This window comes from Plenodomus lingam, assembly GCF_022343315.1.
Source record: "Plenodomus lingam strain CAN1 chromosome Unknown contig_8, whole genome shotgun sequence".
Taxonomy (NCBI): Eukaryota; Fungi; Ascomycota; class Dothideomycetes; order Pleosporales; family Leptosphaeriaceae; genus Plenodomus; species Plenodomus lingam.
The window spans coordinates 427,880-447,952 of NW_027093972.1; the positions used below are offsets into that span (position 1 = coordinate 427,880).

The following is a 20,073-nucleotide window of genomic DNA, read 5'->3' on the forward strand; positions in this document are numbered from 1 at the left end:
CTGCTACAAATCACCACCACCATACACAAATTTGTACACAAGTAGACATGCAGGTTACGGTCATTGCTGCTAACATCATTCATACTGTACCGGTATTAATCACGATTGAACTATCATAGCGAAGTAGCCTCCCTGATACTGAAGGCAACAAAGCTTGGTCGTTCTCTGGTATTGACACGGCAACTAGTGGGCATGTAATGTTTGAACCCTATTACACTTTCTGTCAAGGGTTATGGGAATCCCTGGGCGATTTGTTGTTGTTCAGGGTTGTGTGGAGGAGATTTCTGGATAAGTGGGCGTGGTTGGAGTTTTGTTACCAAACCCCTGATGGTACAGCATGGGGACAAACCTTAACATTGACCATCGAGTCATTTCCTTTGCATGCATGCTTGATATCTATTGGTCGACGCATTAGCATCTTGGGTATCTCATGCAACAAGACGATCAAAACTACATTTGTGTGTTGAGATGCCAATGATGTAGTGTCAAGGCGGAAAGGTTGAAGGCAGCCGCAGAACTATCCTGCCCTCGTAGAGTACCGGTACCTGCAGACAAAGGAGGTTGATGTTGGCAGATGCTTACAGTGCACGAGCTTGACTGTATAGATGCTGTTGAAATCATCAATGCTAGCTCACTGATTCGTATCTGATCAAAGGGTACGGCTCTGCAAAGTTCGGTCCGTTCAAGTACGGATATTTAGCAGCAATGCAACCATTGTGTCTGCCGTGCTGTGTACTGTGCGCTAACATGACACATTAACACAGTACCACAGTTCCAGAGGAGCTAGACTACGCCACTTAGGGATACCGGAACTGAGCTAGGTATGCGATGAATGGATAAACATGTATTTCAATCCATAATGCGACGCTTTCAGACCTGGATTACGGCCTAATATTGAGCCCATATACTATCTATTGAGAGGTACAGATGGCTCGGCGTGTAGATTACCATGAATCTGATATGAATCTGCATGTATTTTAGCAAATTACAAATTTTAACTTGTCCACGTGCCCAGGTACCGGTACCAAGTTCCCCTCAAAGTGTGTACTGCGCTAGGAGGTCAGGCGCCATTCTGATGAGACTGTACCGGTATATGCCTAGATACGCTGTTGGGGCTAAGCTCAAGCACGGGGTGTCACCAACGTCACCTTTGTTGTCCTTAAAGACGACGTCGTCAATTGCAATTGCGGTCGATTATAATTGGTAACGTGATCCACCACCGAGCGCCCACCCCCACCGAGCGCCCACCAACACCAAAATCCACCACCCACTAAATAAGGATATTGCGCCACCCACAATAGCTATTATTACAAGATTTCTTAGAGTCGTGATTATTAGATCTATTAGAGTAGATTAAATATTTTAGATTATATAAGTAGCTTTTTAGGGGGTCTAATTAGGCGCCTATGCTATAAAGTTGCCTCTACTACTATATCCTCTTCTACTAGCTCCTTATTAACCACCTTTGCTAGTATAATAGTAGGAGGCTTAAGGATTTGCCTCTTACCTATTTAGGATATTTTAATATTATTTTAGAATTACTTTTCTAGTTACTTAGTAGTTTTCTACTTATTATATATAGTAGCTTTTTAGGTAGCTTTCTCCTCCTACTCCTTCTTAGTAATTACTTAATTTAGGCGACGCTCCTCTATAAGTTAAGCTTTAGCAAGCTTCTATTACTTATAAAGCTTAATTACCTTGCTTTTTTAGTATTATAGCTCCTATTCTTTAAGGTTCTTTTACTCCTAGAGCTTAAACACTTGCTCTACCTTTAATAGTAAAATAAATTAAGCACTACTACTATAATTATTATTAGGGGGTAATAATAGAGGTTTACTACGCTTCCTACACTTCTTCTTATTAGCTAGGGTAGCCCTTAGGTGTTTATTTTTATAGTTAAGTAGAGTATTTCTTACTAATATAGTATAGATTATCTAGCTAAGCTTCTTTAACTATTTATTATAGATATTAATTATAGTATTATAGAGTAACTACTCTATCTTTCTTTAATTACTTATACTTAATATTAAGGTTATACTATTACTTAAAGAAGGCTAGTTACTATTATTTATAGGTGCTTTAAACCTTAAAAGGATAATATTAAGGTTAAGTAGTAAGATACCTATTACTTTAAAAGCTATTAATATTAGCTTTTCCTTAAAGGTATTACTCTATATAGTATTAAATAACTAGTAGAAATCCCTCTTAGTAATACTTATAAGCCCTTAGGAGCTATCTAGAAAACTAGATAGTTAAGCTTTATATAAAGCTATAAAGGGAGTAAATACTATAATATTAAGTAGCTAAAGGGTATAAGTGCTATAAGGAGGATATATTATAAGTAGGATCTTATATTTATTATAGTACTTAATAAACTCTATTATTATATAAGATCTATAGCTATTAAGAATAAGGAGCTAGTATAAAGTATAAGCTTTAGCTTTTGTCTTGCAATTAAATACCTCCTTAAGCTAGGATACCCCTAAGGTATAGCTTATCTACCTACTTAGTAATCCTATAAAGAAAGCTTAGTATTATAATAGGTTAAAATCTTATAACTAGGTATCCTATAGAGCTCTAGATTAGGACTAATAAATAAGGGTAGAGGTAAGAGTAGTACTATTAGCGTATATATAAGCTATAATAGTAATCTACTCCCTATTACTATCCTAGAGTATAGCTCTAATCTTTCTCTACTTATAAGCGCTTTTATTAAATATATATTTAGTTTTTAATAGTACTCTAATAAGAAAACCCTTCTTATTTATATTATAAATATACTAACTCTTAATATTATATTACTTTATTTTTTAGTATAAAAGCTTAAAGTATAAGCTATACTTAAAGGTAGAATTAGCTTTAAAGTAGTTATAATTAAGCCTAGTAGCCTAATAGGAGATAAGATTAATATTATAGTAGTTAATAAAGTACTATACCTAATTTTTACCTACTAGATTCCCTATTATTTTAGTTATAAAATTTTAAATAATAGTCTATATAAAGGGTAATCCTTACCTATAAAGCTCTTTAATATACTTTATAAGCTTACTTTCTTATATAGTATTAAGTATTTAACTATTTAGTAGAGTAGTAGTATATACCTACTAAATTTTCTAGTAGTATCTAGATAAGGTTAACTATAAGTAACTATACTTTTCTACTATTTCTAAGTATATAAAATCTTCTCTAAGAGTTAAGGATTTAATTGCTATAAGCGCGTTATTAATAGGTGCTATAGTTATTAAGAAATTTAGTGTTAAAAATTTGGTGATTTTGGTGTTGGTGGGCGCTCGGTGGGGGTGGGCGCTCGGTGGTGGATCACGTTATCCAGTTTGGTCCCCTGAGGACACGCGACAGCCCTGCACGTAATCGATCTACACCGAGAGACGGGCCGAGCGTAGCACGAAGACCGACAATAGCGACGGATTTAACGGACGAGAGCAACAGTGGCGGACGACTCATGTCCTACTTGATATCTACCATGCTTTACAACCGCTCGTATATCCTTCCCTATCCTGATAGTGTCATTTTTTTTTAATTCAGCACCCAAAGGTGTCGTCGGCGCTAGACTGATCTTCCCCGTCTCAACTCTGCTGTGGCACAGTACTTGCGGACATCTTAGAATACCTTCGTTTCTTCATATCAATCAATATGGCCCAATCGTCATGTCGAATATAGAAGACGGGACATCTATGGTTCTCACAAAGTAACAAGTACGAGCTTAAATGCGTGTGAGTGCTACTCTATTCGAAGGCTATGCTATACCTCCAAAAGTCTGCATGCATATGCTCACGAGGCCGCAGTGGCAAGCTCGGTGTGCGTTGCTCAAATTAAATTAGGCTCGAAGTCTAGAATAGCCTATATGTGCACACCCAAATTTCATTTTTGCTATTTACAATGAGAAGAGATTCCTTGGCAAGCGTGTGCTGCTTGATCAAACCCGGAACTAACATACAAGAGCGTATCTCTGGCAAAGTTCATCGCGAGCCTCAGTGGACTGATGGACACGATCTTCATGGAAATTTGCTGTTTTCTTTTGTATCATTTGTAACTATTTGGAACAACAACTGGGCTCATCTTTAACCGCAGAGAGCCGACAGAAACATGAGGCCTTTATGGGGACATCGGCAGAAGCTAATGCAACGTCGCGCTGAAGGCGGATACTTCTGGCTTTTTCATGCTTTCCATTTCGAATAAAACATTCATAGAGCCCGTGCAAGCCCCAAACATTGTTGATGCGTGCTTTTCGACGGGGGTGGGTGTCGCTAAAGCCTAGGTCTTCGAGATACAGCTGTTCTGCTTCTTCAGAATGGCCTTGTTCCAGAAGTAGCGCGGCTAACGCATGACGGGTAGGTTGCATCCAGAGCGGCGGGTCAGCGTAAGCGAGCTCATCCTCTTGCTCAATGCCGCGACGTAATATAGAAAACGCCTTCTCGTAGTTGCCTACGCGATACTCCAACTCACCCTCAAGCATTGCAGAGGCAACAGCTAGGACTGGGGCTGCATAGGAAGAGGGGCCGTACATGCGATCTGCCGGTACAGCCTGACGAGCCTTTTCAAAGACTTCTCTTGCGTGGCGAGCCTCCTCGGTGCGTCCAAGGACTGCGAGAGCAATACCTTTAGCGTAATAAACTGACGCTGCCAAGACACAGAGCAGATCTGGGTCTGATGGCGGCTCAAGTTCAAGAATCTCTTCCCAACGACCAAAACGAATTAATGTATGAGGTAGTGTCACCGTCTGCCACTCAGCCCAGTCTACCATACGTGGTGTCTGGATTGCCATAAATTCCACAGTTAGGATCTCAGGCAAGCGTCTTGCAGCGTAAAGAGCATCCGCAGACCGACCAGAGGCCATGGCAGAATATGCCATGGCGTGGATGTTATGCGATCGATATGTGGTGTAAAGAGTAGAAGCAGCTTCTCCACGTGAGAAGTATTTGTCATCGGCGCGTATAGCCTGCCAGTTGGAATCAACACCGCGTCGATAGTCTCCGATAGATGTGTCGATGTGTGTGGCCATGTGTTGCATGTGAGAACCCTCTGGGACAAGGCGCCGTAGACTGTCGGCTGCACGCAGGGCCAACTCGGGAAAGGGCGACATTTCCATCATGTGGATATACAAATGGCAGATGCCTGGATGTAAGAGGCCATCGGGTCGAGCCAGCCCTTTCTCCAAAGCCGCTCTTGCCTCATCTACGTCTGCTCCAGTCGTCTTTCCGGTATTGAGATCCCACAACCTACGAGGCCGGGTGCACATGATAGCATCAGCAAACAAGGCTATGACGTCGAGGTCGTCCGGGTAGGCTTCATAGACGGGACGCATAGCTTCAGCATAGGCGTAGTCGAACGGCGATAGATCTTCTGGGATGTCGAGATGATCGCGCGGGAAACGAGTGCGGATGGCCGTGAGCAGTGCCCTCTCCAGGGGCGTGATATCGGCCTCAATCTTGTCAGCCTGGGCCAAGGCAGCCCAGATCTTTGAGACAGACGTCTGGCGATCAGATGGTGTGAACATTCGCCAGACTTTGTTATAGTTGGGCCCGACTGCGTATGCAACCCCCCAGTAAGCCAAGGCGCAGTTGGCATCGTGTGCTGCCGCCTTTTCAAAGCATACCGTGGCTGCTTCATGATTGAACGAGTAACACCATACTAGGCCGCGAGTGAACCACGTTCGTGCTTCGTCAGACGTGGTGCTGACTTCCCGGGCGTATTCACCCAGATCGTAGTAGGATGTGCTCCTACAGCATGGTGGTTAGTGGTAGTAATAAATGCCTAAGACAACGCCTGGAAGCGAGCTTACTCCATCCTGAGCTGTTGTTGGTACGTTGGCACACTGATGCAATTGTCGACAGTCGAGGCAACATGCACTCTGATGTATGTGTACGCAGTCGGGGCTGCAGCTACTGTAGTAGTCCTTTAATGCTTCCCTGCTCTGGAATGGATCCAAGCATCTCGTCTTTCTGTTCACCACCAGGTGTGGGGCTGGGACATGGTTGACTCGGTCCTCGGCCTTTGCTGCACACCATCTTATCGGCCTCGGCCTCGGCCTCACCGATTCCCCGATCACAAACCACTTATTAGCGCATTCACGAGTCAGATACCTACGCATCCTGTCCCATTGGTTGCGATTCTTGTGTAAGATATGCGAAGGGTGATTTGTAATCGCCAGGGTGTATAAAATAAAGCCTGACCATAAAGCACGGCCAACGACAGCGTGAGAATGGGCTGAAATCTCACGCCAGCGAAGAACCAAGAGTTCGTGCAAACGGCGGTAGAAGGGACGGAGACTCCTATCCCCAGGTATGAGACTATTATCTCCGGCCGATTAGAGAAGCTGGCGTTCATTCAACCCATGCGGCTCATCAGCCGTTTTTCCAGGCTGTTACGCCATGTGCATAGGTATACGGGTGGCCCGCATGTGCGGAGTGTATGAGTTGCCGTCGACGAAGCACAACCTGTTTCGGACAAAACCGTGGTCAGTAAGCGAGACTACCCAGTGGGCGTGGCGTGACAGTACCATGGGTCGTACAGAAACCAACATCGATTTTTAGTATGGTTAACCTATTGTACATCCACCATTGCAAATCACAACCATACATGTAGAATGTGGTCATGTACATGCAAAGCATGACTGTCGGGAATGGACAAACCTGCCCTGCATGAACACCGTCACGATCTACCTCCCCAGTCCAAGACGAACATCCTCTGTCGGCCTCATCGCTTGCGCAGGGTGCCCATTCTGCATGTGCGATGACGAAGTCTCCTGTCCCATTAGTTTCCGCCACAGCTCGTCTATACTTGCTCGTTTCGCAGGGAGCATGCTGTACTGTAGACTGTACAGGTTGCGGCGGTGAATCGGCGGTACGAATTGGCCCGAGACAAGACATAGCAAAACACTGGGTGAAAAGTAGTGTTTTCGTATGCGCGCACCAAGTTCGAAATAGGACTGGAACATTGCGCGGAGTGATAGTGGTACTGACTTGAGCAGTATATAGGCCGCTGGGGCGGGATGCGAGGCGCGTTGCGTAATACCATCGATGATGGGCACATCTTGTAGTTCAAAGTATATACCACCTGGGAGCCGTCTCGAGTCTTTCAGCCGTAGCATCACAGCAAATAGGGGAAAGTGATTGAGACATGCTAAGCCCATCTCCAAAACAGCTTTGGCTCCGATCACGCTAATTCTTGCACTTACGAATGTCAAGTAGAAGACAAACACCGTCGGTAGGAGGAAGAACTGTAGCGTGAACAAGATGGTCCCTAAGAGAAGCTGGTCCAGATCGTAATCACACGAATCGATTCGATTGCGGAGTATATTGCGCTTCTGGCCGCGGAAGAGATGGAAGAGGGATATAATGATTGTTAGCTGCCAGTGGAATATGCGTGCGGATGCAACATAAAACGAATAGATGTGTAGCGTCAATAAAGAGAGAAGATCCGAGAAGATGGAAATAGGCATCGTAGCACCAGCGAAAGCGGAGAATCCGATCAGCTGAACCAGAGAGGGCAGGTGCGGTTGTAGCATAGATATGCAATCCACAAACGTCAGCTCTTCATCCGAACATGGCGTTGACTTGTACTTACTGGCCCAGTAGTCAATCACCCACAAGAACAGATCACCCAAGAATGAAGCGAGCTCAGTGTTCAATTTAAGACCTCCTGGCCAGCCCATAAGCCACGATATCATCCGTCGAAGCCCATCGACAGCCCATGCATTGAAGACCAAGTTGATTTGAGCTGCTACGAAAGTAGCATTTTCAATGATGAATGTCCCCAAAGCGATACCCATGATGACGTCGTTAGCAACCAACCACAGGCTGTTATAGAAGCGGATATACTCTGGGTGGTCGTTCGTGATGCTCTCCCAGTTCGCCTTCCTTTTGCGTAGTGTGAGGTACTGAATGGGCCAATAGCAGGATTGTTGCAGGCGAATATCCATCTGCTGAGCTGTTGCGGATATATCTTTCAGTGCAGACGAATTTGTAGAGTCAGGTCGCCAGTGCAAAACCTGTATAATTACCTCTCCTAGAATGCGATGGGTAACCAGGCCGATGATGAAGACATGTGCGATGATAGGCCACACCCATATCCAGAGAAGGTGGCTGACTGAAAGATAAATGTAAGTCCAAAGATGGTTCGCAGACTCAACAACACGTTCGCTAACGCTCAACGCACGCTTCATACGTCTCCCAATCATGCCAATATTCTTCTGTAGCAATGCATTTATCTCGTAGGAACAGTTGATTTGCTCGATGATCTTCTGTAGTGCTGCCTCCTTCTGTGTACACGGACGTGATATGACCGTGTGCAGTTTCAGCTTTTGGACCAGCTTTCTCTTCCTTGCCCGTTCTTTCTTATCCGCCTCCTCGAGCTCTTGGAATCCAGTATGCCATTCTGTGACATTTGCCTTGTCTCCGAGAGCGAGTGATATCGGCTTCAGCGAGAGATGCTGCATGCGCGTCGGATGCGGCCGGTCGTATACAATGACTTGAGTGGGAACGTCGCCACCAATGAGATGATGTAGGCGAGGGAAGCGCATGGCCGAGTCGGTGTATAGAAGGAAATGAGCGTCATGGACTTTGGTAGGCGAGACTTTGGGGTTAACGTAGCCCAGGACGTGAAGAGATGAGTGGCCGCATCGCTTGAGGAGCTCGTGAATATCGTAGGGACTTCGACGCAACAGCGTTCCCACAAGCAAAGCATTTTCCACATGGCGCAGCTGTACGTGTCAGCCACCGTGCTTCCCTGCGGCTACAAAGGTTGCCTGTGACCCACCTCGACATCTTGCAGCACAGCGACAACGACGACGTCCGCATCCCCGTCCAATTCCGAGTTCTTGAAGCCCACAAGGACACCGGGGACGGTGTCTCGTGGAGCATCGGATGGCCAAAAAATGCGCTTCAAGCCATAGTGGTGGACCATGTCACGATGCTGCTACCTCGCCGTGTCAGAAGGAACCGCGGCGCTTGAGCTGCTCACGTGCAGATATGCCAGTGCCTGCGAGGCGCGGGTGCTGCCAAAAGTCAGCCACATGTACTTCCTACTCTCGCACCCTGATTACTGACCCGTTCTGTCTCGCGCGTCGCAATGCGCGCAACGGGCAGTGTAAGAAGGACGAAGAACAGAGTGAGCAATGCAAAGCCCTTTGCAGTTCTCGTCACTACGCCACGGTCCCAGGCAAAGATAGCGAGCTCGTAGAGGTGAGTGACCAGGTCCCAGCGGGCAGTCGAATATCCAGCGACGAAGATGCCAATGGTGACTATGGAGAAGGCATGCATCTACACAGGATGTTGCGCTGCCAAGCGAGCGGCCCGTGATGGGGACACCTTCGCTTCACCGTTGACGCAGAGATGTTGTCCTGTAGCAACCGTAAGGCACTTTTGCAGCCTGGCATGAGAAGAGAGAATCAAAATGTCTTGCTCTGGGCCAACTTCGAGCTGGCTGACACGCTGAGGTCTGAGCACTTAAGGGTCGTCGAAGTCGTGATGGCGCTAGTCCCGACTAAGCTAGACAATTCTGCACCTTTCATCGTCGAATACCACCTATGGGTACCACCAGCAGACATACATCCCGACGTCACGCACGACATATCGAACACAGTTTTCCACTGCGCAGCTCCTATTCAGCGACCGTCGCGTGAAAGTAGGTTTACATCTCCCGTTCAGATCTCTAGTTTTGTGCGGCTTCGAATTGTCCGCGTCAGCCATCACGGCTGTTGGACAGTCCCAAGCACGCATGCCTCGACACAGGCGCAGCCAGGTGCTTTCCGTTAAACAGCTGTAGAAAGCTTGAATCTGCAGAAGTAATTCATCAGCCATGCGACTTGCATTTGTACTCTCACCACAGCTCTGGGCGCTTTCACAAGACGGCGCTTTATTCTGGCTGATTGGCTAGCGCGTCACGTTCGCTTCCAAAGCCTCCGCCTCCAGCCCTTGTTCTGCTCCATCTATCACTTGCACCACAACGTCTTCGCCCCCAATTTGCTGATCACTCTTAGCCCTTTGGCGACTCATCTCACGACGGTCACCTCGGCCAATTTGGCCACGAGCCCAATATGGCCCCAATCTGCCCACATTGGCTGAGAGGATCTTGTCGATTCGGCAGTGAGTTTATGACGAAGCAACAAATATCCAAAACTCACACTCTTCAGATCGTTGCTACAATGAGCATCCTGACGGCCAACAGGGCAGCGGCTCCAATAACAACAGGTTTGGCGGATTTCCTGGCGGGGATCGCTATCGGCCAGCGCAGACAACTACGTCGAGCAGCCCACTCACAGGTATGTAGCGAGTGACTAGGTCTGAAGTCGACACCTGGTCGAAAACGCCATACTAACAAGAACAGGCAGCCGTGATCAAAACTCTCCTACCTCGTTCAACTTGAGTGAGGCCGACATCAAAACTGATTTGCGAGACCGACCGCTGTACCCGATCTCTTGCTACGGCCCTGGTAAAGGAGCTCCTCGACAACTAATAGAGGGCCCCGTAGAGATCAGCCCCGAAGAGCTACGTCTACGATACTATACATTGCTTGCTGCCGGTGATGAAGCTACAGCTGTAAGTCTCCCTTGTCTATGCCTGGCCCAGTGATTGACAGTGTACAGAAACAAGAAGAGGCAGCGTTAGGGATAAAGATGGAGCAGCAATTAAAGGCAATCTCGGATGATATCCCGGGCGCCATCAAGTATATCGAAGATGGTGTCAACGTTCACCCAAACAGAATAGATTTGGCCAACGGGACTGCTTCATCAAATGGACCGGCGAGCCTCTTTGGAGGAACTTCAGCAGCAACCGCAAATCCCTTTGGAAAACCGGCAGCACCTACAAATCCATTCTCTACTGCGCCGGTATCACAACCTTCAGCTTTTGGGCAGGCTTCGAAACCAGGGTTTGGCCATCCAGGGTTTGGACAACCTTCAAATCCTGCGCAGTCTACCTCAGCTTTTGGACAGCCCTCAAACCCGGGACAAAATGCATCTCCTTTTGGGCAGCCTTCAAACTCTGGACAGAACGCCTCGCCCTTCGGCGCGTCTTCGGGTCTCAGTCTGAAACCATCGCCATTTGGTCAGCCATCAACTTTAGGCAGTGCTGGGCAATTTGGAAAGCCTGCTTTCGGATCGTCAGGTTTTGGGCAGCCATCGATGCCGGGCACTGGGAGTGCATTTGGACAGACTAGCAGCGTAGGTCAGGCGTCAGCGTTTGGCCAACCTTCAGCGCCAGGTGCAGCATCTGGCTTTAGCCAAATCAATGCTTTGGGTCAGAAGCCTAGCCCGTTCAGCAATCCTGGTTTTGGACAAAGTGGTTTTGGACAGCCTGCACAACCCAGTGCTGCAGCTTCACAGTTCGGTCAAGCGGCACAGTCGGGAGGAGCCTCTCCTTTTGGCCAACAAACTACATCCACGCAATCTCCATTTGGTCAACCAGCAGCAGCGCCTCAGTCTGCGTTCGGTCAGCCAGCACAGCCAGCACCATCACCTTTTGGTCAAGCGGCTCAGTCAGGAGCACAAGCCTCGCCATTTGGCCAAGCTGCGCAGCAAAATCAGCCACTTGCTAATCCGTTTCAGCAAGGACGGACTGAGGCACCAGGTGATAAAGTGAGTCCCTTCGCCAGTGCTTCTTCGCAACCCTCTATGTTTGGTCAACCGAGCAAGCCAAATACAAACCCCTTCGGCGCTCCAGTAGCCCAAAATGGCACTTCACAGCCTGCCAACCCGTTCCTCCAGCGGCAGCCTCCAGCTCAGGCGGCGGCAACTTCAGGATTTGGCTTCCCGAACCAAGCCGCAACACCTGCAGCACAAACACAATCACCTCAACCGGCGAGACAGTTCGCATCTCAAGTCAAAGTCGCAGATACTAACATCGATCCAAAGGAACGCTTCAAGGAGGGCAGGCCAGAGGAATACGAAGGCGAGCAAGGCAAGATGCTAGAGGAGATCTATAGGCGTGTAGCCCAACTTGGGCGATTCAATGAGGACGAGGATATACCTTTAACACCGCCGAAATGCGAATGGATCGTACCGATGTCTGTTTAATGTTTTTCTGGGCTCAATAAGGGCCTGGGATTCGGCGGACTGGGAGGCATTTTCTGCTCATGTAGATCTTACTCATGACAGATCACGCACGATCATAGGAGCTGGCAAGGTAATGGAACACTTGTCTTTTCAGAGTTCAACTCATTTTCATGCTCTCCTCGATGTTCTCAGTCTACATGCCTCGAACGAATCCCTCGCTCACCACACTCCACCCCTCCGGCCACACACCCCCTTCCTGTCCGTCCCATCCCGCAGTCATCATCCCCACGGCCAGCAACAAGCCCGCTGCGCTCGGGAAATACGGCGTAGGCACCCTCGTCCCACCGACTGGCATACCCACCTCATCAAACGCATTGTTCACATCCAACAGCTGCCCAACCGCACGCTCCGCATCACCTCTTCTCGCCTCAGTGATAGCAAGCAATGGAAAATCCCAACCGTAGCTAAATGGGAAATTCCACGTCTCGTGCACTTTGGCAATAGTGTTGTTGAATATACTCATATTCAGGCGGTTGTCAGGGGGCAGCCAGCCGTAGATTCCGAGTAAGCCTGGATGGTCCTCTGTGTATTCTGGGGTGGTCCACATATTCTGTATGCCCTCGTATGTAACATAAGTTTCGTTTTCTGTGGGAAAGGGTGCAAGGTTGTCATGGACATGTGTCCATACTTCCGATACAGATTTGTTTAGTCTACTTTGCCATTTCGTCGCAATGTCGAGGCCGAAGCGCCAATACGCCAATTCGAAGGTCGGATTGATTGTCGCGTTTGGTTTCGTGTTCTCGGAAACCGGGTACATAGGTGGCCCTAAATCATAATATCCTGTACTGGCATTCCAGAACGCATAGCTCGCCATGAAATCCGCAACACCGACGAGCACATCATCCCATTTCTCGAGTGTGGCCTGTGATGGAAACGAGCGGTATTCAATTTCAGCGAAGTACATGGGATGCGGCTGTTGCCAGATTAATAAACTGTTGATTTCACCTGGTGCGGAACGGCCACTGGGGTCATTCATCTTGCCAATGCGCGCACCGTTATAGCCTTGTGCAGTAGCTCGTTCAAAGCTACTGGGTAAGAAGCGTTTATACACATCGATCGAACGGTTGTAGAGATCCCATTTTTGCCAGAACATCCAGTGCGCAAGGTGCCAGAAGACCATCTCCATATGGAACTTGCCGTACCCTGAGGAGGACGATCAGTATCATCAGAAAAGAGGTTCTATTGGGAGCAGGAGGCAAAGAGACTTACATCCGTTGTTCACAAGACCAGACTCTTGGGCGGGATCTTTACCGGCCCCATTGACCGCGAGGAGGTATTGTGAAAGTATGATGCGGCGTTGGAGTTCGTTTGCAGATGAATTTGTGGCGGTAGGAAGAGAGACGAAAGCTCCTCTAGACCAGTACTCTGACCACCAAGTTGCTGCTTGCTGCTTGATTGTACCACAAGTACTGGTGTTCGTGGGCAGTTGCGGAGCATATGTGATTGTGAATGCTAGATTCTCCGAATTTTGACTCGTGGCTAAAATATATCGGTGTTCGTGTTCGTGAAGCTTTGAAATCCTGGCATAGCCTTCCCAAGCGATGTCTGCAACGTAAGTCGTCGCATCTAGGTTGTGTGTGATGAGAGCACCTCTTTCCCTATACTGTATATTCGTGGTGTGATTGGCGGTGGCATTGAAAAAACCAACAAATGGCGCATCGAACTTGTTCTTTCCAGTGGCATATGGGAAGTCGAAGTAAACCCCCAAACCAGCGGTACGGACCAGAGCCGACGAGATGTTGATCGCCACAGTGTCTGAGTGTGGGCTCACGATTGTCGTAATGGAAACTTCTGCGCCATCTAAGGAGAATGTGGACGAAACAACGCCTTCCCAAAGATCGAGTTTTTGCTTCTTTCCAGTCAAGGACTCTTCACTGACATTGCCCCCAGCGATGCCTCCAAACCATAATCCCACTCTTCCTAGATTGATCCTATGCGGGTTTGCGATCATCCATTGGCTGATGTCTTTCTGCTCAGGGTTCGGCTGCGCATAGTTGACAAGACGATCATGCGTCCACCAATCTACTCCAGTATAGTCTGATGGAGATGTCTGGCCTGGCGTCGTCGGTAGGGAAGAATTGTGCCAGCCCCACGAGGAAAGAGTGTTGTGTGGCAAAAACGTCTGGAGCCCCGTGATGTCGACACCAAAAGCGAAGTTTCCGTTACCGACCTGCACTGGACTGTATGGGTGGGATCGATTGAGGCTGAGGTTGTACTGCTGAACGATGGTCCTGCGATCGATCCTGCCCTCCACACTCGAATAAGTTACAGCCAACAAGAGTAGTGCGCTCGGAGGTATCGCCAACAACATGTTTGAATTATAGGTATTATCAGGGAGTGACCAAAAGCTAGCATGACCTGTAGCACTTTTTTTTTTGGCTTAACCAGACTGATCTTATGTACATATACCTCACGGTTCCTGGTTAAATTGCCGGTGGATGATCATTTAGTTTTGCTGACGCCTTCAGCGGGGTGATTGACCAACGATCGCATTGCGACGATCCGGGGTAAATATGCCCGAGGGCCTTTGAAGATCCAACGACCAAGTACGGCTTGGAGGTTGGAGCTGGGTATCGTCCTCGACGGAATGTAGGTAGACGAGGCGAAGGTCACGTGGAGATGTGGAGGTGAAGGTGGGGGACGCTAAGACTTGCACGTTGCCCCTTTCGGTTGGTTTCGATAAGACCTCGAGATGCCCTAGAAAAAAAGTTTGGAAGCTTAGCAGCGCGCGACCAGCATTGCGCGACGAGCCACCAACCCAGCAACATGTCCAAGGATAGTGCTGAAGGGAGTCAGATGGACTCATCGTATAGTACTTTGGCCGATCTTCAAAAGGGAAAGAAGAGGAAGAGGGCCCAGCCACGCCATGAGAGGAGATCTGTTATGCCACGGAAGACTTTGATCGCTGCTGGAAAGCATATGAAGCTTGAGGATGACGACGAATGCAGCAAACAAATGAAAGCCACAAAAGGCGGAGAGACGGCAGCCAATTCATCAACTCTCGCTGTCTCCAGCGAAGGATGTTCCACTCCGCATACTAACAAGCGCCAAAAGTCAGAATCGTCGTATAACGTTGCGACGGCTAGTTCGAAGCCAACAGGAGGTGACACGCCGAACAAGAAGTCTGAATCATCCCAGAGATACTCAAATCGACATCAAGCTGTTCCGCCCCACCTGAGCAGGAAGCGCGATGAACTACTTCCTCTCCGGAAAACCCTTCCAATCTGGCCACAGGCAGACACCATCAAAGCTGCGCTGAAGAAGAACAATGTTTTGGTCCTAACAGGAGAGACTGGTTCCGGAAAATCTACTCAAGTACCCCAGTTTTTAGCAAGCGAACCTTGGTGTACTAGGTGTATAGCAATCACGCAACCTCGAAGGGTCGCCGCCATCTCACTAGCACGTCGTGTAGCGGAAGAGATGGGCAGCTTCATGGGTAGCCAAAGCCCGGCAGCCAAAGTTGGATACAGTGTGCGTTTCGACAACTCAACAGGCCCGAATACGAAAATCAAGTTCCTTACAGAGGGTATGCTATTGCAAGAAATGCTCAGGGACCCGGTGATGTCACAATACAGCGCTATAGTCGTGGATGAGGTTCACGAAAGAAGTGTCAACGTCGATCTGATTCTGGGTTTCCTGCGGAAGCTCGTAGCCAGCATTGAAAATGGCAGCACGAAGAAGCGTGAACATCCCCTCAAGGTAGTAGTCATGAGTGCTACAGCAGATGTGGAGGGTCTCGTCAAGTTTTTTGAGGAGAGCCAACTGGCACCAGAGCCGAAAGGAGTCACTAACAAGTCTACCGGGAAAGATCTAAGAACAGTTTCCACATGCTTTGTCGAGGGACGACAGTATCCAGTCAAAACGACTTACACACCAGAACCAGTACAAGATTGGGTAGAGTCAGCTCTGAAAATTATATTCCAAATACACTACAAGGAGCAGCTTCCCGGCGATATACTGGTGTTCCTTACAGGTCAGGACACTATCGAAGGGTTAGAGAAGCTTGTCAACGACTACGCTGAGGGTATGGATAAGGACGTACCAAAACTGCTAGCGCTGCCACTGTTCGCTGCACTCCCACAATACGCTCAACAGCGTATCTTTGCACCCACCCCTTATCGGACAAGAAAAGTCATCCTAGCGACCAACATCGCTGAAACATCTGTCACCGTGCCTGGGGTCAGATATGTCATTGACTGTGGCAAGTCGAAGATCAAGCAGTTTCGTAATCGCCTTGGCCTCGAGTCCTTGCTTGTCAAACCCATCTCCAAATCTGCAGCTATTCAGCGCAAGGGTCGTGCGGGTCGTGAAGCGCCTGGTCAATGTTATCGTCTGTACACAGAAAACGGCTACAAGGAAATGGAGGAACGCACAACGCCCGAGATTTTGCGTTGTGACCTAAGTCAGGCGATACTCACCATGAAAGCACGTGGTGTAGACGATGTCCTCAACTTCCCATTCTTGGATCGGCCCCCACGAGAAGCCCTGGAGAAAGCCCTGCTGCAGCTCTTACATCTACAAGCACTGAGCGAGACGGGGGACATCAGCGACACAGGTCTCAAAATGGCCAAACTTCCTCTGACACCGACTCTGGGTCGAGTTCTGATTGAAGCGGCAAGACCTGAACGTGATTGCTTACTGGATGTTATTGACATCATCTCTGCACTCAGCGTAGAAAACGTATTCTTGAACTTGGTGACTGAAGAGCGAAAAGAGGAGGCGGAAGAAGCGAGGCGCGAATTATACCGGCGAGAAGGCGATCATCTGACGTTACTCGTGACTGTCCAAAGATATGCTGAGGAGCGGACAGACCGCAAATTGTGGTGCGAGAAGCATTTCGTGTCTCACAGGGCTATGCAAAATGTCATGAACATCCGGAAGCAATTGCAGCAACAGTGCACGTCACTCAAGTTGCTATCATCGGAAAATAAACAGTCAAATAAAGCTCCATCAGAAGCTAAAAGCCAGGCTATCCTAGCCTGTATGTTGCGCGGCTTCATCTCTAACACGGCACGCATGATGCCGGATGGGAGCTACAAAACGCTCATAGGCAACCAGACAGTTGCGATTCATCCGAGCTCTGTGTTGTTTGGCCGTAAAGTCGAAGCGATTGTGTTCAATGAGTTTGTTTTCACTGGCAAGGCTTGGGCAAGAGGTGTAAGCGCCGCTCAATTGGATTGGGTCACCGAGGTGGTCGATGCTATCTTCTAGTCGCAGATCCAGTACACAACAGATGAAGTTACCTCCATGGATTAGTGTAGCAACAATAGTAACAGACCATGTAATTAATCTTTGCTGAAGGAACAATGTAGGCCATCTACCTCCTCTTACCTCCAGCACCCTCCTTATCCGCCAGACTGACTACCTCACCAATGCCAGCAGCTTCTTGTTCATCCTCAAGAGCGCGAATCTCCTCTCTGCAATCCCACCATTTCTCTTCCGCACGCTCAAATGCCAACTTCTTGATCTCCTTTGGCGTCTTCTCAGCACTCTTGCCCTTGAGTGTAAGGTCATCAATGATGATACCTTGCCACTGCTCAGAAGTGCGCGCGTAAAAGTCACGTAAAGATTCAAACGGCCGTGGGTGCGGCAACGTATCTGTAAGCGCAGAAATTTCTTCCTGGTCGCCGAGGTCTTCGTTGCGGACATCCTTGGTGGGAATGACAACTGGTGAATCGTTGACAGAAGTTGGGGCCGTCGATGTGGCTTCCTCGTCCTCCTCTCCAGAATCATCTGAGTCCTCTTCGTCTTCTTCCTCATCTGAGTCCGCTTCGTCCTCGCTGCCTTGCCAGTCTTCGAGCTCGCGGCGGAAGATCTCTGTAACTCCGTCCAAGTGATTCAGATTAATGGCCCACATCTCATCAAAGGTGAATTCCCGGTCGCCTTTCTCGTATGTACCGCCATATATGTACAGTGTATCAGCTTGTACAGCCAAGGACGCGTTAAAACGTGGGTGTGGGTATTCAAAGATGCGTGGCTTCTCGGGGCGCTGCTCTTCCTCTTCCTCCTCTGCCTCTTTAGCTTTGTCGGCCTCATCGTCCGAGTCTGCACTTGTCGCAACCCCGGCCTTCATCTCAAGAGCTTTCAAGTTAGCAAGTAGTTCTTCTTCTGCAGCTTTACCGCGGTCACGGCGATTCACGTTTGCCTGTTGTGCAGCCTTCTTATTCGCATTGGTTTTGGGTCTGCGCAAAGTGAGTGGCATATACCGATTTCGCTCGACGTTCCAGACAAATAACTGGTTGAAGAACTCGGAATCGATACCCTCTTCGCTTTCTTCAACATCGTGTACACCTCCGAAGAGCACGCCTCGACCTTTGTGAAAAGACATGGTAGCACCTGCACGGGGCGGATTTGGCGCATTGGCTGGCTTTTTACGCTTCTCCCATGATACCAATGGGAGTGTTGTTGAAGGCTGATCAGCAGGAGGAGGCGTGATGCGCAAGAACCAGGTGTCGTCATGGACTTTTGGCTTCAAAACCATACGCGAAGCTGGTCCACCACCGCCGCCACCTTTTTTTCCTTTTCCTTGTTGTTGCTGCTGCTTACCACCTGCTGCGGCCTTGACGCGAGAGTAGCCACCATAAATGACAGCACCTTGCTCATGTGGCAATAACGTGAAGCTCGAACGAGCATCCGGAATAGCGCGGGCAGCTTGCAGCTTTGGTGTATGCCATGTGAAATTGACGCAGTCGTAGATCCATAGATCATTCAAGTACTTCGTCGTAGCGGATGTGTCCTGGAAACCACCAAAGAGGATAATGTATTGTTTGTAACCCACCATACGATGTCCACTGCGCGCGGGCGGATTAGCGTTTTTACCCTTCCCTTCTATGCGCGTCCATTCTCGGCTTGTGGGATCCAGCCGCCAGAAGTCGTTGTAATGATAGAAGGTTCCTTGCTTTGGAGAACTGAATTCCCCACCAAATAGGTAGATGTCTTTTGTGTTTGCAGCTCTACACCAGGCGTGGCCGGATCGCGGAAGCGGTGAATTTGGACTCGTCACTTTTTTCCACGAGTCTTGTTTAATGTTATAGATGAGTAAGTCGTTGAAGAATTTGGCAGTTGCCCCGTTAAAGTACTCCCCACCAAACAGGAATAATTCGTTCTCGTTTGCTGGGTTGGCTAGCAGAGCCCCAGAAGTCCTGGCCGTTGGAGGGTCGCTCGGGACCTCAGTGATGGCGTTGTACTGCTCCTGCTCTTTTGCATACTGTGCTAATACTGCATCCAGATCTACGTCTTCAGCATCCGAGTCGACCTCTTGCGTCTTTGTTGCGACCTTCTTGTCCTTTTTGCCTGCCTTCTTCTCTTGCTTTGCAGCTTTGGCTGCCTTTACTGCTGCCTTGTTACCTGCACCCGCTTTCTTCTTGTCTTTGGCCATACTGTAACTCTGAAGAGTCGTCCACACCAGCGTCTAATACAAGTCTCAGGTTGTTGTGGAACGAGATGTATGTTATGTTCATTTGCCCCTCAATTACCGGTACCAGAAAATTTCGTTCTTGGTAATATTTTGAAGGACGTGCCGGACCAGGTCGGTTTCCAGATGCCTGGTGGAGCAGAGCGCTTGATTTCTTTTTCCCTGTGTGTAACCTCTACTCAAAGAAGGTCTTTGGAAATGCGCTGGCTGTGATTTCGTGATTCCTTCACACTTGTCATACGCTCATACTCTTTTGGGGCAGGCCTGGCCAAACGCGAGGATCTTATCGATAACGTGATCCACCACCGAGCGCCCACCCCCACCAAGCGCCCACTAACACTAAAATCACTAAATTTTTAACACTAAATTTCTTAATAACTATAGCACCTATTAATAACGCGCTTATAGTAATTAAATCCTTAACTCTTAAAGAAGATTTTATATACTTAGAAATAGTAGAAAAGTATAGTTACTTATAGTTAACCTTATTTAAATACTACTAGAAAATTTAGTAGGTATATACTACTACTCTACTAAATAGTTAAATACTTAATACTATATAAGAAAGTAAGCTTATAAAGTATATTAA

General features: G+C 48.1%; 7 protein-coding genes across 7 annotated transcripts; 3 read left to right on the top strand and 4 right to left on the bottom strand.

Moving 5' to 3' along the window:
* Nucleotides 1-47: 47 nt before the first annotated feature.
* On the top strand, nucleotides 48-467 carry IAQ61_010185 (uncharacterized protein; the record flags this gene model as incomplete). Its single annotated transcript, XM_066098689.1, has 2 exons — nucleotides 48-53; nucleotides 120-467. The coding sequence occupies 2 exons, from the start codon at nucleotides 48-50 to the stop codon at nucleotides 465-467; spliced, it is 354 nt and encodes a 117-aa protein (XP_065951234.1).
* Nucleotides 468-4,051: 3,584 nt separating this feature from the next.
* Nucleotides 4,052-5,805, bottom strand: IAQ61_010186 (uncharacterized protein; the record flags this gene model as incomplete). The annotated part of the gene is made up of 2 exons (XM_066098690.1): nucleotides 4,052-5,738; nucleotides 5,801-5,805. The coding sequence occupies 2 exons, from the start codon at nucleotides 5,803-5,805 to the stop codon at nucleotides 4,052-4,054; spliced, it is 1,692 nt and encodes a 563-aa protein (XP_065951235.1).
* An 871-nt stretch (nucleotides 5,806-6,676) lies between these two features.
* Nucleotides 6,677-9,278, bottom strand: IAQ61_010187 (uncharacterized protein; the record flags this gene model as incomplete). The annotated part of the gene is made up of 4 exons (XM_066098691.1): nucleotides 6,677-8,719; nucleotides 8,776-8,934; nucleotides 8,984-9,013; nucleotides 9,066-9,278. The coding sequence occupies 4 exons, from the start codon at nucleotides 9,276-9,278 to the stop codon at nucleotides 6,677-6,679; spliced, it is 2,445 nt and encodes an 814-aa protein (XP_065951236.1).
* A 207-nt stretch (nucleotides 9,279-9,485) lies between these two features.
* Nucleotides 9,486-12,031, top strand: IAQ61_010188 (uncharacterized protein; the record flags this gene model as incomplete). Its single annotated transcript, XM_066098692.1, has 5 exons — nucleotides 9,486-9,698; nucleotides 9,998-10,103; nucleotides 10,151-10,279; nucleotides 10,345-10,556; nucleotides 10,604-12,031. 5 exons carry the CDS (start codon nucleotides 9,486-9,488, stop codon nucleotides 12,029-12,031), a joined length of 2,088 nt encoding a protein of 695 aa, XP_065951237.1.
* A 172-nt stretch (nucleotides 12,032-12,203) lies between these two features.
* Nucleotides 12,204-14,381, bottom strand: IAQ61_010189 (uncharacterized protein; the record flags this gene model as incomplete). Its single annotated transcript, XM_003841515.2, has 2 exons — nucleotides 12,204-13,213; nucleotides 13,280-14,381. The coding sequence occupies 2 exons, from the start codon at nucleotides 14,379-14,381 to the stop codon at nucleotides 12,204-12,206; spliced, it is 2,112 nt and encodes a 703-aa protein (XP_003841563.2).
* Nucleotides 14,382-14,836: 455 nt separating this feature from the next.
* Nucleotides 14,837-17,281, top strand: IAQ61_010190 (uncharacterized protein; the record flags this gene model as incomplete). Its single annotated transcript, XM_003841516.2, has 1 exon — nucleotides 14,837-17,281. One exon carries the CDS (start codon nucleotides 14,837-14,839, stop codon nucleotides 17,279-17,281), a length of 2,445 nt encoding a protein of 814 aa, XP_003841564.1.
* A 106-nt stretch (nucleotides 17,282-17,387) lies between these two features.
* IAQ61_010191 (uncharacterized protein) lies at nucleotides 17,388-19,448 on the bottom strand (the record flags this gene model as incomplete). Its single annotated transcript, XM_003841517.2, has 1 exon — nucleotides 17,388-19,448. The coding sequence occupies one exon, from the start codon at nucleotides 19,446-19,448 to the stop codon at nucleotides 17,388-17,390; it is 2,061 nt and encodes a 686-aa protein (XP_003841565.1).
* Between the last annotated feature and the right edge of the window lie 625 nt (nucleotides 19,449-20,073).